The sequence below is a fragment of the Gigantopelta aegis genome, chromosome 2, assembly GCF_016097555.1.
Source record: "Gigantopelta aegis isolate Gae_Host chromosome 2, Gae_host_genome, whole genome shotgun sequence".
In the NCBI taxonomy this organism is placed as follows: domain Eukaryota; kingdom Metazoa; phylum Mollusca; class Gastropoda; order Neomphalida; family Peltospiridae; genus Gigantopelta; species Gigantopelta aegis.
The window spans coordinates 35,841,397-35,858,921 of NC_054700.1; the positions used below are offsets into that span (position 1 = coordinate 35,841,397).

General features: G+C 38.1%; 1 protein-coding gene across 6 annotated transcripts in view; it reads right to left on the reverse strand.

Annotated features, from left to right (window-relative positions):
* Nucleotides 1-1,807: 1,807 nt before the first annotated feature.
* LOC121384648 (A-kinase anchor protein 13-like) overlaps nt 1,808-17,525 on the reverse strand; it is a 262,118-nt gene continuing 246,400 nt past the window's right edge. For all 6 annotated transcript variants that reach the window (XM_041515136.1, XM_041515150.1, XM_041515144.1 and 3 more), the window contains 5 exons: nt 16,434-16,583; nt 15,703-15,819; nt 12,263-12,691; nt 10,783-11,119; nt 1,808-8,611 (listed from right to left, as the gene is read on the reverse strand). In XM_041515136.1, coding sequence (XP_041371070.1) covers nt 10,790-11,119; nt 12,263-12,691; nt 15,703-15,819; nt 16,434-16,583 — 1,026 coding nt within the window. In that variant the 3' untranslated portion in view covers nt 1,808-8,611; nt 10,783-10,789. The remainder of the gene's footprint in view (nt 8,612-10,782; nt 11,120-12,262; nt 12,692-15,702; nt 15,820-16,433; nt 16,584-17,525) is intronic.

Sequence of the window (17,525 nt, forward strand, 5' to 3'; positions counted from 1 at the left end):
AACAAAAATACTTCATCACCACACCGGGATAATATCGTGTTAATAATATTTACGATACTAGTGATTGTGAATGTAACAAATCATTTGTTTGGATTTTAAAGTTATTCATTGTAAGAACTTGTTTGATTGGATCCAAGCAAACGTAATTACATATTTATTATTTTTAAAAACATGCTGTTGAATTAAAAACAGAAACGTAAGGAAATGTTTTATTTAACAACGCACTCAACACATTTTATTTACGGTTGTAATATATTATGTCGTCGGAAGAAACGTACCTGACATCCCATGCTTTTACCACAGGTTATCAGTGATCAAGTTAATAGAGTGGGGAATGCAGCTGCCGGCTCCACATCACTTGCAAACTGAGCATTTATCTGCCAAAGAGTTTTAAAAAGGTAAAAAAGAAAAGCAGGTCCTTCTGAGAGGTCGTATTGTTCATAGGTAGGTCAGGTCAGGTCATAGGGTTTAACGTGTACATTCAGAACAAGCTGCTTAGCACACGCCTGTCATGTGCGCAAGAGTCGATTTACGCAGTTTTCTTGGTCCAGGACCGGAAAGGGGTTGGTTGGGTGGTAGAGGGGACCGCCCGCGCTGGATTATGAAAGAGAGCACATGCAGCCCAACTACGGTTGGTAGCGGGCGGGGTGGTCTGTGGACCGCCCGCGCTGGATTATGAAAGAGAGCACATGCAGCCCAACTACGGTTGGTAGCGGGCGGGGTGGTCTGTGGACCGCCCGCGCTGGATTATGAAAGAGAGCACATGCAGCCCAACTACGGTTGGTAGCGGGCGGGGTGGTCTGTGGACCGCCCGCGCTGGATTATGAAAGAGCACATGCAGCCCAACTACGGTTGGTAGCGGGCGGGGTGGTCTGTGGACCGCCCGCGCTGGATTATGAAAGAGAGCACATGCAGCCCAACTACGGTTGGTAGCGGGCGGGGTGGTCTGTGGACCGCCCGCGCTGGATTATGAAAGAGAGCACATGCAGCCCAACTACGGTTGGTAGCGGGCGGGGTGGTCTGTGGACCGCCCGCGCTGGATTATGAAAGAGAGCACATGCAGCCCAACTACGGTTGGTAGCGGGCGGGGTGGTCTGTAGTGCTATTGGATTTGGTAATGTCCCGTAGGATTGTCCAATATGAATTAACATGCGCAATTTCTCGTGAGGTAATTTTGGCACATACTTTGGAACGGTTCGTCAAAAATAATTTGGAACCACGGAGTGGTTTGATTTAGTTAGCCTAATTGTAGTTCGTTCATAGGCGTACAGGCTCCAATCTTTGTAGGAGAGTAGGCTTGTTTTTGCCCAAATTTAACGAAATTGCCCGAATCGGGATATATTGTTTTTCACATTAGCATTATATTGCTTGCCATACAGCTACATAGAGTTGCAAACGAATCACTATGCATTTTTACATATACATGTGTAGTACAACTTAATTTTGAGGGTAGAATGATAGAAGTATATGGTAAAAAGGCCTCAAGCTAGCACATTTTGCTCAAAAATCTCTATCGTTTTTGGACCGAATTTGAGGATTTGCCCTCCCGTCTTGCACGATTATGGTATTGTTTGCTGTTGTTGTTTTTTTATTATTATTATTTCTTGTGTTTGCCACGAGACTGATTTCTCTAACCTTTGTGTTATTTTATACTGTCGACTGGTTATGCAGACATCACAGCACCGTAAACAACTTTTGAGCAAACTTCCTTCTAACACCCCAGTAAAGTGCCAACTGGAATAAATATGACAGCTTTTTTTTTTAAACAGTAACAATAATAGAATACAACAAACAACGTCACCAGTAATAAAAATTAACCATTTTATTAGAAATGGATTATACATAAATATTTGTGCATGGAGCAGTCCATTTTGTAACATTGTAGGAAATTATATAATTGTAACAATAAAAGAATCCAGCCCAGATGACCTACGTTTTCATTGTGTTTATATAAAACTTACATGAAGATATACACGTACATGTGAAATGATCAGACGAAATGATCAGACCGTCAAGCAGTTGTTAAAAAATATACTTTAAAATGGTATGAGAAACAGCTACACAAACTATCACAGACAAGAAATCTAAGCAGAAGAAAAAAAACAAAAAAACAAGAACCTTACTGTTATGTATGTAACAAGAAACCAGGACAAGAGAGCACCATGGTGTTGCCATGACAATGTAACAAAAACAAAATGTAACTGCAATGCTCGGATGCTGATGAAATGATGCAAGGAGAATGCTGAACAAATAAGACATTGATCACCAAGATGCGTTTGAAGGTGTAAGGTATTGCGACAATGTTAACAGACATCACTAAGGTATTGCCGTGATTTAACAGACACCACCAAGGTACATGTGTTGTGATGATGTTAACAAACATCACCATTGTGTTGTGAAGATGTAATAGACATCACCATTATGTTGTAAAGATGTAATAGACATCACCATGGTGTTGTGAAGATGTAACAGACATTACCATTGTGTTGTAAAGATGTAACAGACATCACCATGGTGTTGTGAACATGTAACAGACATCACCATGGTGTTGTGAACATGTAACAGACATCACCATGGTGTTGTGTTGTGAACATGTAACAGACATCACCATGATGTTGTAAAGAAGTAATAGACATCACCATGGTGTTGTAAAGATGTAACAGTCATCACCATGGTGTTGTGTTGTAAAGATGTAACAGACATCACCATGGTGTTGTGAAGATATAATAGACATCACCATGGTGTTGAGAAGATGTAACAGACATCACCATGGTGTTGTGAAGATGTAACAGACATCACCATGGTGTTGTAAAGATGTAACAGACATCACCATGGTGTTGTAAAGATGTAACAGACATCACCATGGTGTTGTGAAGATGTAACAGACATCATCATGGCAGTGTTTTTATAAATGTAAGACATCACCAAGATGACCGTAGGAAGATGTCACATCCAAGCTGCCCAATACAGGTTTCGTGTCACACAAAAAGGCTTTGGTGCTCAGATACAGTTGGAGGGAATTAAATAACATGATTTTACAAAAATGAAACAATTAAAGTTCTTCATTTTGTTAATAATATTATTATTCAATAAGTACTTCAGGACTAGAATGCTTAACATAGCTAAAGATTTTCAATATTCAATCATAAAGATTTTCAATATTATATATAAAAAAGTCAATTTTAAAACAAAAATTTTGGTATTCAATAATAAAGATTTTGAATTTTCAATAATAAAGATTTTGAACATTCAATCATAAATATTTCAATATTCAATCATAAAGATTTACAATATTCCATCATTTTTAACATTCACTCATAATGACTTTTGATTTTCAAAGGTTTTCAATATTCAATCATAAAGATTTTTAATATTCAATCATAAAGGTTTTCAATATTCAAGCATAAAGATTATCAATATTCAATCACAATGACTTTCAATATTCAAACATAAAGGTTTTTAATATTCAATCATATAGACTTTCAATATTCAATCACAATGACTTTCAATATTCAAACATAAATGTTATCAATATTCAATCTTTATCATTAAGATTATCATTTGATCGTAAACATTGTCACAAACTAACAAACATTTTGTAGAAAAGGATTTTTTTCACATTACTTTTCAAACATACCAGAACAAGAAAAAAAACTAGTTTTCCCATGAACAATAATATGGTTAGATTCCGACACCAAAAACACATGGATTTCATTCTAGAATAGATGACTATTAAGCATCAACTAACTAAAACTGGTTTTCAAAATATGAATTCTACAATCCATATTATTTTAGTAATGGTATAAACATCAATGGTTTAATAGTAAACATACATAAAACAAACATGATACTGCCAAGATAGTTATTGCTATATGATAAGGAATAAACCAGACAACATTAACAATGATCAAATTCCATGTTCATATTTAATTAGGTGAAAAGTCTTACGGCTCTTCCAGAACAGATCACATGAGAAGGTTGGAGAGTTTGGGGTTTTTATTATTCCCAGCACCCGCACCTTACATTTTATTTATTTTAATTTAAGGCGCCACCCAGCTAATAGATTCATTCATTTCAATTTATTTTTGTGCTTAACCTATATGCAATTAAGGTTAAAGCATTCTGTCCTGGGCACCCACCTCAGTTGTCTATCCAGGACAATGGGTTAGCGGTCTTATGCCTGCCCACTGACTCTATCCTGGACCAGATCACTAGCTATCCAGAGATCAGACCCGGGATGGACATACCCGAAACCGTAGTGGTATAGGGGCATGTTAAAAGGTACTGTCTATCTGTCTCTCTCTTTCTCACTCTCCCTACTGAGCCTTTAAAACTCACTTAGTGTGGGAGCCGGTAATGGAGTGCGAACCCAGTACCTATCGGCCTCAAATCCGATAACTTAACCACAACACCACCGAGGCCATTTCATGTAATCAGTTCTGAAAAAAGCCGTAGTTTTGTTTGACATGTATATTAGACTGGTTCACACCAAGGTTGAAGAATGACACAAACAAATGATAGGGAACAGTCTATCACTGACATCACAGTTTTGATCAATGAATAGCCGTACAGATTAATCTGCTTAACAAAACAAAGCTGTGAACCACAGTGTTTGGTATCCAGTTATTACATCCCAATAATGCAACCTTCTTCTCTTACAAAACTATTGTGTCTTTGTCAAAAACTTAAGTTTCTTGCTTAGTACAATGTTAGTCATGTGAAATTTATTTACAACAAAATTTATTTATAACAAAATTTATTTATAATTAAATAATCATCTACAAATTTGTACGTTAGTCCAAAATCCAAGACAACTAAATATTTGTTTGTGATTTGTATTCCTAAAAGGTATACTTAAAAAAATAAAATGCATCATCAAAAAGTTTGTGACTCCAAATCCCAAATTTGGAATACAAACATATTTATTTCAAATGACATGTTTTGAAAAGCAGATATCATATGGATAAACATTAACACTGCATATTCTGTTAGTTTCAAATACAAAAGCACCAAACTAACTAACTGCAAAATTATGAATTATGAAAAAATAAACAATTTCTCTCTTTTTTTTTACAAAAAATAAAAGGAATGTACTGCCCGAGGAATTACTTTTAATGTCTAAAGTTGTCTGTCTTTGTGTGAAATGTCAGCACGTACGTGATAGAGGTGTTAATGGTGTCACTATATACATGACACACATATGGCCATACACAGATTATATAGTGTGATCAGATATACGTGGAGAAATAAGAACCAGACATTATACAAGAATTCTGCAGAACCATACTCTCAAGATTATTTTTAATTCAGTGCTAGCTTGTACCACATTTATAGCAGTACTTCCTGGTGCTTATAAAACTTTTGAGACTAAAATCCAGACTAATAGTATAGTCCGAGACTTTAACAACATACATATAGCATGTATTTAATGTTATTAAAGCTTGGAGTCTGGACTTTTAGAAGTTTTAGAAGCACAGGCCCTGGTATGTATCACATAAAGAGGGGATGATTTTCCCATGCCAATTTCTGTTGGTGTTATTTTTTTTTTTTTTTTTTTTTTTTTTTTTTTTTTTGGTTTTTAAAACTATTTTTCAAGTTTTTAATTAGTGCCATGTGGCGATCTTCCTGCAATCTTCTTTATAGATTAACTAATACGCCCAAAGTTTTTAATGATTTCAAATAGCTGTTACATTATTCAGCTAGGCTTACAAATGATGATGAACATTATGCAACAATGTTTTCCACAGAGTTATAGCCATGGTTACCGAACTCTGTGATCATGTCATGTTTTTCTGTGATCATGGAAAATGATCTCCTCTGTACCTACATGTATGTAGAAGGTTAGCTAGCTGAAACAATGGTATCCACATATTTATGTACTGAACTCTGTGATTTGGTTGTGCTTTTCTGTGATTGTGGAAAATCATCCCCTCTATACCTATGTAGAAGGCTAGCTAGCTGAAACAATGGTTTCCACAGATTCATAGCCAGGTGGTTAGGATTCCTTCCAATGTCGTTCTCACTCTCACACTTTGGTTGTCGTGTCCGGTAGCTACATGTCACACGGTTAGTACAACAGGCATGGTTACAGCACCCGTAACTCGTAACATGCATATCATGTGCTCTATATTATACGTTAATCTACCAATCTCTTGCTTTTAATCGTAAAATGTACACAAATTCATAATGCCATCAACCACACCATCTAGACCTATAAATATATATTTTTTTTTATTGTTAACATTTTTAATGGGTTTTTTTTTTTGGTTTTGTGTTTATATATGACAAAATATTAAAACGTTGCATAAAATATTGCACACAAATAACCACTATTTGTTTACAAAGACTAAAGATGTATCAAAAATTAAAAATGAATAAATTAATTAACGAAGCCCATTATTGTTTCCACCCATGTACAAATCTACAAAATGAGACTTTACTCGAGGACTCGTTTCAAATCCAGATCCTGAGTTCATGTATTGCTTTTCTATAGGATGTACATGTATAAATCATACAATGCTGTTTGAGATGTACAAAATCAGGTGTCATAATTTGTAAATGAATATGCCATTAATGGCAACAAAAAAAAAAAAAAATGCAAAGAAGACATTGTAACTCATGTAAGATACAATATATTTCATCAGTTTCGTAGCATTGATACACGTCGACTAGAATCCAGTCTATTGTGGATAGCTAGGGGCCTCATTTTACGAAGCTATCTTAGCACTAAGATCACCTTAAGATGATCTTAACGCTAAGATCACTTCATAAAAGAGGGCCATGATCAAATTATAATTATTGTAGACCTCACATAATGATTATAAATATTATATGAGCTATAAAAAAAAAAAAAATTCAGAGACTTAGTGATGTTAATACTGTAATTTCATTAAGTAGCATACACAGTGACTACTTTCAAGACATTTTAAACCCAAGTTTACAAATGTAGTTTTTATAATCCTGACCTCAAACACTGCGTGAGCATCCTAGTCGTATTAATAAAAATGTTACTTGATGAATTTACAGTAGTTCACATCAGCTACTGAGTATGTAACATACAGACTTAAATTGCCTTTGAATAAAACTCTTTGAGATCAAAAGAGAAAATTATGAATGTGAAAACCAAATCACAAAACATTTCTCTCAAAATACGGTAACAGCCTAAACACCTACCCAAACCGTACTGGGTAAACTTGTCATAATAAATATATATATATATATATATAAGAATATATATATTATATATGTCTGTGTGTATATATATGTGTTGTATGTACCTTAAGCTAGTGGTTATAAAATAATGCCACATATTGTGAGTAGTGTTAACTAGATAATATCTGGTAATAGCAATGGTCGTCTTGGTTGAGTTTACTCAAGCTCAGATATTTCGTAATCTCCTTTTCTCCGATGCTGTAGTACATTGATTAGTTTTCTGGATCAAGTCAATTCCATATGGCACTTAAGTGCAATACACATTCACTGTGCATCGGTACATATACATGTGTAAAATCCGGTATGATGTTCTAATTCAATACACATTCACTGAACATTGATCAGTACATATACATGTGTAAAATCCGGTATGATGTTCTAATTCAATACACATTCACTGTACATTGATCAGTACATATGTGTAAAATCCGGTATACACATGCACCAATGTGTTGAGTCAAATCTAAGTTTCTGTGTAGTACACGCATGTAAAATCCAGTACGATGATCCAGGAAAATCCGGTACGATAACCTGGCATTGACACAGAGCTTTCTGTGTAGTTCACGTGTGTAAAATCCAGTATGATGACCCAGTAAAATCCGGTACGATAACCTGGTATTAACACTGGGGCATTAAGTCCATTTGAGGTTCGTGTGTATTACACATGTGTATAAAAGTACCGGTATGATGTACCAGTATTCACAACAGTGTCTTAAATCCAGTCTGTGAAGTTCCTGTGTAGTACACACACGTATAGTCCAGTCCATGAAGTTCCAGTATTCACACCAGAATATAATTACAGAAGTCCGTTCCTAGAAAACCATGATGTTACACAGTTTTTCAGCGTTAAATCCGAGAGGAACATTCTAAATCTGTACAAATAATTCCAAAAATGAAACAGATATTGGCTCTGAATTTTTCTTATCATCCCGTGTCTTTCTTATCAAGTACTTATCATTGGGAGTCTTTCTTATCAAGTACTTATCATCGTGGGTCTTATCAAGTACTTATTATCCCGAGTCTGTCTTCATAAGCACTGTATAAGCACAATATGTAAGTCCAGGTCTGTATCACATTATTGATGTGGCTGACATTTTTCTTCTACTTGTTCCTCCTACTGTAAATATTCAGCGCTGGTTGTAAGTTATGTTTAGGGAAGCTGCGCGAGAGTAACCCCAGTCCATTGTTTTCCGAACCGCACATGACGAATCCCAGCCTTCCTTACTTCAGTTCAAACCTGCCTGCATTGACGACTCTCCTGTCTTGTGATTGGATGACCATCCAAAGACTCCTCATCCTCAACCAATCGAAATGTTTGTTATCATGTATTGTTACTCCGTTGTAAAAATTGGTGTCAGCGTTTTGAACTGTTGCATTAGCTACATGGACTTCTTCATCTCTAAAATGGCAAAATGTAAGATCATTAAAAAAAATATAAAATTAAAGTACATTTTAATCATCAAGTTTGCCAAAATAAAAAACTTAATCAAGACTTTATCTAGACATAGTAAAACCTTGATTGCATTAATTAAGACAGTAATAAAGTAAATATTTCAATTTCAGATTTTACAATCCAAGAAAACTTGATAACTGACACCTATAGAAACCGTACCAACAAAAGATACACCTAAAAGTAGGGCTGTTTACATGTATATACAAACAGACCTGCAGGATCATGTGCAAGGGTTTTGTGGCGTCCAACTCTCCCCATTTCCCCGCTGAAATCAAATTTGCTTTTTTCTAATTTCCTGGTGAAACAAGACTCGACCCCCCACCCCACCTAGAAACTCAGCTCACCAGTCTAGAACCATAATTTCCTACACATGCGCCTGGGCTGAAAATGAATAGCCCAATGACTTGTAATACATGTGTGAAACAGTTATAGTTTAGGGTGGAGATTCACTGGTCCCTCTTAGTCTTAAAGAGTCTAAAACAAGGATCAGTTACCTTGGCAACACAACCATCTCGGGAAGGACTTGTCAAATGAACATGATACTAAACATCTATGTAACATTTACACCTAGTATGATACCATGTGTAAATCGAGGAGAAAAATGTCAGGTATAGCCTGGTTTATGCCCTTCATGTTGGCCCCAAATAATCAGATCAGGAATTGGTCAAATAGTTCATGAGCACTGGTGTCGCTTGGTATTGCTGAATGCATGGCAAATACCATTAGAGAGATGGAAAGCGAGTGTTAATAATCTAATAACACAACAATCTTAGCAAGTAGAGATAGAGAATAACTAGTTAATGACGTCGGATATCTGCTTTATCCTGTTAAGGTAAGAATGGGAAATTTCGCGAGGCTTTGCCGAGTGGAATTTCTCATTTGGCCTGAACAAGATAAAGCAGATATCTGACGTCAGTAACTAGTTATTATTTTTATCCTGCAGACCATAAAAATTAAGGGGATAAGCTATTATTTCTGTTATTTCTGCCACATTGTACGATGACCTAGAGGTCAAATGAGTAATTTTGTAATGTAGCTATGCGAGTGACGTCAAAAGTCACAATCTGCTAGTATACGTTTATCACTTTGCTTTAATCGGTCATCACAATCTGCTAGTATACGTTTATCACTTTGCTTTAATCGGTCATCACAATCTGCTAGTATACGTTTATCACTTTGCTTTAATCGGTCATCACAATCTGCTAGTATACTTTAATCGGTCATCACAATCTGCTAGTATACGTTTATCACTTTGCTTTAATCGGTCATCATAATCTGCTAGTATACGTTTATCACTTTGCTTTAATCGGTCATCATAATCTGCTAGTATACGTTTATCACTTTGCTTTAATCGGTCATCACAATCTGCTAGTATACTTTAATCGGTCATCACAATCTGCTAGTATACGTTTATCACTTTGCTTTAATCGGTCATCACAATCTGCTAGTATACGTTTATCACTTTGCTTTAATCGGTCATCACAATCTGCTAGTATACGTTTATCACTTTGCTTTAATCGGTCATCACAATCTGCTAGTATACGTTTATCACTTTGCTTTAATCGGTCATCACAATCTGCTAGTATACTTTAATCGGTCATCACAATCTGCTAGTATACTTTAATCGGTCATCACAATCTGCTAGTATACTTTAATCGGTCATCATAATCGGCTAGTATACGTTTATCACTTTGCTTTAATCGGTCATCATAATTGGCTAGTATACGTTTATCACTTTGCTTTAATCGGTCATCACAATCTGCTAGTATACGTTTATCACTTTGCTTTAATCGGTCATCACAATCTGCTAGTATACGTTTATCACTTTGCTTTAATCGGTCATCACAATCGGCTAGTATACGTTTATCACTTTGCTTTAATCGGTCATCACAATCGGCTAGTATACGTTTATCACTTTGCTTTAATCGGTCATCACAATCGGCTAGTATACGTTTATCACTTTGCTTTAATCGGTCATCACAATCGGCTAGTATACGTTTATCACTTTGCTTTAATCGGTCATCATAATCTGTCAATAGAAACAGTGGTTGCAGGATAAAAATTAATAATATGCCACTACCGGATCAAACTGTGATACAGTCGCTCTAAGCACGCACCATGCTGTTAGAAGTAGATGATATCGTCGGATCTCCCCTGTTTGTGGCCGGCTGGGGCCCCGGGAGCCGTGTTGGAACTGCCGAGCTGGGGGGCTTGCGGTGACGATCCTTTCTTTTTACCACTCGGTTCGGCCAGCTTCATCAGCTGGGACAGACTAGACGGCACACTAGCACTCTGACTGGGGGAGGGTCGCCGCCCTCCCCCTAGACGACCTGGACCTCCCTGAGGACTAGGGGTGGATGCAGAGGATGGCATCAGTCTTCCTGATGGGTATTGCGACTGTTGGGAGGGTCCTGGTGGCGGAGGCCCGGCAAGTTTCATCGGCAACTGCTGTACCTGTAATTACATAAACAATACAGTATATCAAATGATGAACCCCTAATACAGTAATTTTTATATATATATAGTCTTAGAGAGGAAACCCGCTACATTTTTCCATTAGTAGCAAGGGATCTTTTATATGCACCATCCCACAGACAGGATCACACATACCACAGCTTTTGATATACCAGTTGTGGTGCACTGGATGGAACGAGAAATAGCCCAATGGGCCTACCGATGGGGATCGATCCCAAACCAACCGCTCATCAAGTGAGCTATGTCCTGCCCCTCTAATATAGTAGTAAAACAGTTCAATATATACTACTTAAGACCAAAAAGTAATCTCGTGACGACCGGCCTCGGTGGCATCGTGGCAGGCCATCGGTCTACAGGCTGGTAGGTACTGGGTTCGGATCCCAGTCGAGGCATGGAATTTTTAATCCAGATACTGACTCCAAACCCTGAGTGAGTGCTCCGCAAGGCTCAATGGGTAGGTGTAAACCACTTGCACCGACCAGTGATCCATAACTGGTTCAACAAAGGCCATGGTTTGTGCTATCCTGCCTGTGGGAAAGCGCAAATAAAAGATCCCTTGCTGCCTGTTGTAAAAGAGTAGCCTATGTGGCGACAGCGGGTTTCCTCTAAAAAAAATCTGTGTGGTCCTTAACCATATGTCTGATGCCATATAACCGTAAATAAAATGTGTTGAGTGCGTCGTTAAATAAAACAATTCTTTCTTTCTAATCTCGTGACATTAAAAGTCAAATCAGACACTGATATTTACACATTTCAATACAGAATTATACTTTGTACCTATAATATAGTAGTAAAACAGTTCAATATATACTACAATACAGTATAAACTGTAATATGATATCAACATACTATAATACACCATTAACTGCTCAATCTGTAAATATTTCTAATATTACAATACAGCCCTACCGCTTATGCCTGGAGCCACAATAATAATATTAATAAGTATTCTAATGATAGCAATGGATAACGCTTAGATACGATGCCATAATATTTTCAAGAATTAAATTAACGTACATTTTACTTTTTAATAAAAATAAAAAAAACACCTCAAAATAACATCAAATCCCTAATAAGTTAAAATCCGCTACTGATTGCCTATCAGGTGTATATTACACACACCTTGTTTCCTCCGACCTTCTGCTCGTTCCGGGCACTCAGCAGGTGTATGGGCAGGTTCTGTTTGTTGTTGGGAGCATTGAAGGCGTGCAGATTGCTGACGGACGGACGCTGTTGTTTCAGGCTGCTCGACAGATCCAGCGGCTGACTCCCGTCCCGCTGGTGTTGAGGAAACACATCCGCGTCCGTCTTGTAAAAATCGGCCGAAGCGGATCTGCGGTGTGAGACCTCCGGTGGGGCAGTGCGGGGGGGCTGGCGCCGACTGTCAGGGCTGTCGTAGGGCTCACCGGCGGCAGGGTTCGGCTGGAAGGGGAGGCTCTTGGCCAGGGGGTCGGTTAGCGGCAGGTTCTGAGTTTCCTTCAGCATGTCAATCTGCCGTTGTAGGACCTCTCTCTGCCGCTTCAGTTCGTCTTTCTTAGCTTGGATTTCAACCTGCGTGATCAAAACAACATGACTGTTAATGTGTCCACATGTGTAGTTTATAGGTCAGTATTGTTGTTACTGATATTTCAAAACTGACCTGACTTGTGTCTCAGCACTGACCTGGCACGAGTCTACTGACATTCATAAGGCATTTGTCTACAGAGAATGGACTGGCCTCTATAGACATTGGCCAGGCATGTGTCTATATGTCTATAGACATCAGATATGCCTTTGTCTATAGGCTTTAACCATATGTCTGATGCCATATAACCGTAAATAAAATGTGTCGAGTGTGTCGTTAAATAAAAACATTTCCTTCCTTGTCTATAGACATTGGTAAGGCCTTTGACTATAGACATTGGTCAGGCCTGTATATATATATATATATATATATATATATATATATATATATATATATATATATATATATATATAGACATTGCTGATCCTCTGCCTATAAACACTGACAAGCTTTGTGTCAATAGCTATTGACCAGTATATGTCTATAGACATTGATCAGCCTTGTGACTAGTCATTGCCCAGCCTTATTTCTAGAATGACCAGACCTGTGTGTAAACACTGACCAGCTAAAGTTACTTAAACCATAACCATAATAAAAAAAATAAAAATAGTCCGACGATGTGACAAATTTACTTCCCAGAATGCAGGAAAATGAATCTCCTGCATTCTAGATTTTAAAAAATTTCGGGGGACCATGCCCCTGGACCCCCTTAGCAACACCGGCCCTTTGGGCCGTAGATTACGCACACCCCCATATAAATGTCTGCATACGGGCCTGATACCTCTATACACAATGCAGAATTGAAGGGTTGTTCTGACATAGTTATGTTTCATGCACTCTGGACACTGAACCAGCCTAGCATCTGGACAGTGACCTGGCCTAATGTCTGGAAACTGACCTAACCAAGCGTCTGGATACTGACCTAGCCTAATGTCTGGAAACTGACCTAACCAAGCGTCTGGATACTGACCTAGCCAAGTGTCTGGACACTGACCTAGCCTGATGTCTGGAAACTGATCTAGCCAAGTGTCTGGATACTGACCTAGCCTGGTGTCTCTGTGTAAACACAGACCTAGCCTATGTCTGAACACAGACCTAGCCAAATGTCTGGATAGTGACCTAGTCTAATGTCTGAACAGACCTTGCCTAATGTCTGGACATTGACCTAGCCTAGTGGTCTGGACATTGACCTAGCCTAGTGTCTGGATACTGACCTAGCCTAATGTCTGGACATTGACCTAGCCTGGTGTCTGGACACAGACCTAGCCTAATGTTTGGACAATGACCTAGCCTTATGTCTGGACACTGACCTAGCCTTATGTCTGGACAGTGGCCTACTCTAATGTCTGGACACTGACCTAGCCTAGTGCCTGGACACTGATCTAGCCTAATGTCTGGACATTGACCTAGCCTAGTAAGTGGATGCTGAACTAACCTAGCGCCTGGACATTGACCTAACCTAGTGTCTACACGCTGAACTAGTCTAATGTCTGGACAGTGACCGACCAATACTCAAGATGAAACATTCTGCTCCCTGGCTGTAGACAAGTGTCGGACATCAGAGAGTGATAAGCTCTGTTCATTTAACATTAGGACGCCAGGGACATTGTCCACCACTGTTTGGTCTGTGATGAGCCGCAGCAGGTGAATGTAAAAAAAACAGTAACAAAAGCCTTTGATTTTGCCTCTCGGATCAAGCTGTCCACAGATGAGCATGTAATCTGCTAATAACACGGCTTCACTGCGACGGTAATCATGGCAGGATCTTGTTTGATGATTTCTCAACAAAGTGCCAGTCATAGATGACTGGGTCCAGCCCGTGTATTAAGACTTGTGAGCAGCTAAATGATAGATGGCTGGCCGAGAGCTTCACAAGACCGGTGTGAGACCACCAGATTAATGATGTGACCAGACATGATACTATAATCCCTTGTGTCTGAAGCGGCCATTGTGTGTCCAGGTAAATCCTACTCCGGGGTTCATTTCAGTCTAAAACTCTGTTGAACACATGTCTCGGTTGTTAGCAGACACAGGACGATTCTAAACTCCACTTTTATACCCAGCTTGTGTATCAGTTGTATTTTATACAATACATTTAGCACCAGCAAATAGATATGTCACATGAAAGCAAAACCACATATTCCTTGTGTAACATTGTGTCTATGTTTGTATTAATTTTTACATTAAAATTACAAAGTACAAGATAATTTTGTTTGCTAATGAAAATTAAAACTTTTGTTCACAAGAGAATGAATGAATTGATGAGTGAACAAGTATATGACATGAATGGATGGATGAGTGACTGAAATAATAAGTGATTGACATGATGAATGGGTGCTTTATTGACACCATAACATAAGCTAGAGTTACTGCAAATGAATTAATGTTGGCTATTTTTTACATATCACAAACCTAATGGGAAATTAAGTCACATTAATGGAAATGGTTAATTTAAACACATATTTTGAGCAATAATAAAAAAGGAGAGAAAATATTGCAATAATTATCAACTGAAAACTTACTGCAATGATTGTATCAGGGATTATGACATCCATTTTTAAAAAAGATGAAATATATACAGGGATGTGAGTGGAGCTGGAACAAAAAAGCTTACTGCGGTTGGGGCCCAAGGAAAATTATTGTTTGCAACCCCTGGAACTGCCAAAAGTTGCATTCAATGCTAACAAATCTAAACTGGTTATAACTTATAATATAAGGCACACATCATAAACTTGAAACTGTGAAAACATGCAAATGAAACTTGTGTGGTCAACAGTACTGAACATCATGTTTTGGGGTTTTCAGACTTGTATATATATAAATAACTATATATTATTTTTTTTTTCATTTAAAAGTCCAGTGAACTTTGTGAAAATTATTTTTAAAAAAAGAACCCAGAAAAAAGAAGAGAAAATCTGATCAAAAAAAGAGAAGAAAAATGACATCCCTGTAGTGTGTAGAAAGTGTAAAATGGTCGACACAAGTAAAATGGTCTCACCTCCTGTTGCTCTAGCGCGAGCTTCCTGGCCTCCAAGTCTTCCCGCTCTTGCTCCAACAGATGGCGCTCCTGTAGCTTCTGTCTCTCCCAGTCAGACTTGTCACGGCTGATGTTCTCCTGGAGAAATAAGACAAAACATTAAACTGATGTTTACCAAGTGATATAGAGTAATACAAATACTTTAAACTGAAGTTCTCCTGGGCCTGTGTTTGTAAAACTTTTATTATAGTCCAGACTCACTCTCTAATGACGTCACACGCATACAGTTTGTACGGTGTTGTCATGGCATTAAAATCTCAGACTCTATTAAGAGTCTTGAGTCTAGACTCTAAAAGTGTTATAAACAAGGGCCATGGCCTGAAGGAACAGAACACTAGACTAAACCGATAGATTCTTCAGACAGAACAGTATCATTTCTTAACAATGATAGGTTACATTTGGCAACCAGTCATTATAAAGCTGTGTATCTGTGTGTGTGTATGCTGGGGTGTGTGTGTGTGTGTGTGTTCTTATGACTTGATGAACCTACATGTAGGTTGACTGTGTTAACCATGTTAAGTCTCATCTTGCTTATAGATTTACACTTCACACCTCTACTAGAACTGATGTTACTGTGTGACTCAGTTCGCACCTGTATACTTGTAATCAGTTCTCACCTGGATATCTGTAATCAGTTCTCACCTGTAGGTTTCTGATCAGTTCTCACCTGTATACCTGTAATCAGTTCTCACCTGTAGGTTCCTCAGTTCCTCCAGCTGGTTGTGTCGGTATCCGGTCTTCCTCTCAGACATCTCTGCCGACAGCTTGTTGATCTTCTCGTTGGCCTCGGCCAGCTGGGCTCGAAGACTCTCCACTGCAGTGCCCTGCTGGGCCGTCAGGTTCTGAAAACACATGGGCATACTCTTCAAATGGGTCTCATGGAGGCCAATATAATCATATGTACTCCCCTCAAATATCACAACTCAAACATGTGACCCCTCACACAAACATTAGTACTCTTCTCCCAAGTGATATGGAGGCAAATATAATCATATATACTCACCCCAACAAACACACATATAACAGTCCCTTTTTAAACATCAATACAAAACATAACTTTCCTAAACTGGATACGCCTTAACATGGGCCTGTTTTGAGGGGATTCAATGTATGTGTATTGGGTTCCCCTGAATGTAAATAGAGCAGGATACTGTGATTAGGACATTGATGTCTTGATACAGGACTTTGAGCACAAGCTACTGGAATATTGGAGCCAGCGTGTTTATGAGGTTCAAAATTGCTTGTAATCATAATTGTAATTGTAATCATGCCAAATTTCATAAGATTCTGTATAATCATGCAAAACTTCAGCATTCTGGAATCATGCCAAATTTCATAAGATTCTGTATAATCATGCAAAACTTCAGCATTCTGGAATCATGCCAAATTTCATAAGATTCTGTATAATCATGCAAAACTTCAGCATTCTGGAATCATGCCAAATTTCATAAGATTCTGTATAATCATGCAAAACTTCAGCATTCTGGAATCATGCCAAATTTTAGCACATTTTACAATTATGCAAAATGCAAGACAGTAGTCTAAACATCATGGGGTGGGGCCATAATCATATTTTAATACGGCCAGATTAGTGGGGCCCCAAGGCTCACATAACACAGCTATTTATGCTTTTATTCTAAACCAGATATTTCTGCAGACATTTCACATTCACAAAGCCATTAAACAACATATTCTTTATGTGCTAACAGACAGCTAAACTGAACCAGCCTTAAGCTTGGCACATCCTGGGTTCCCATCTGTTATAAGCTCCCACAGTATAATGG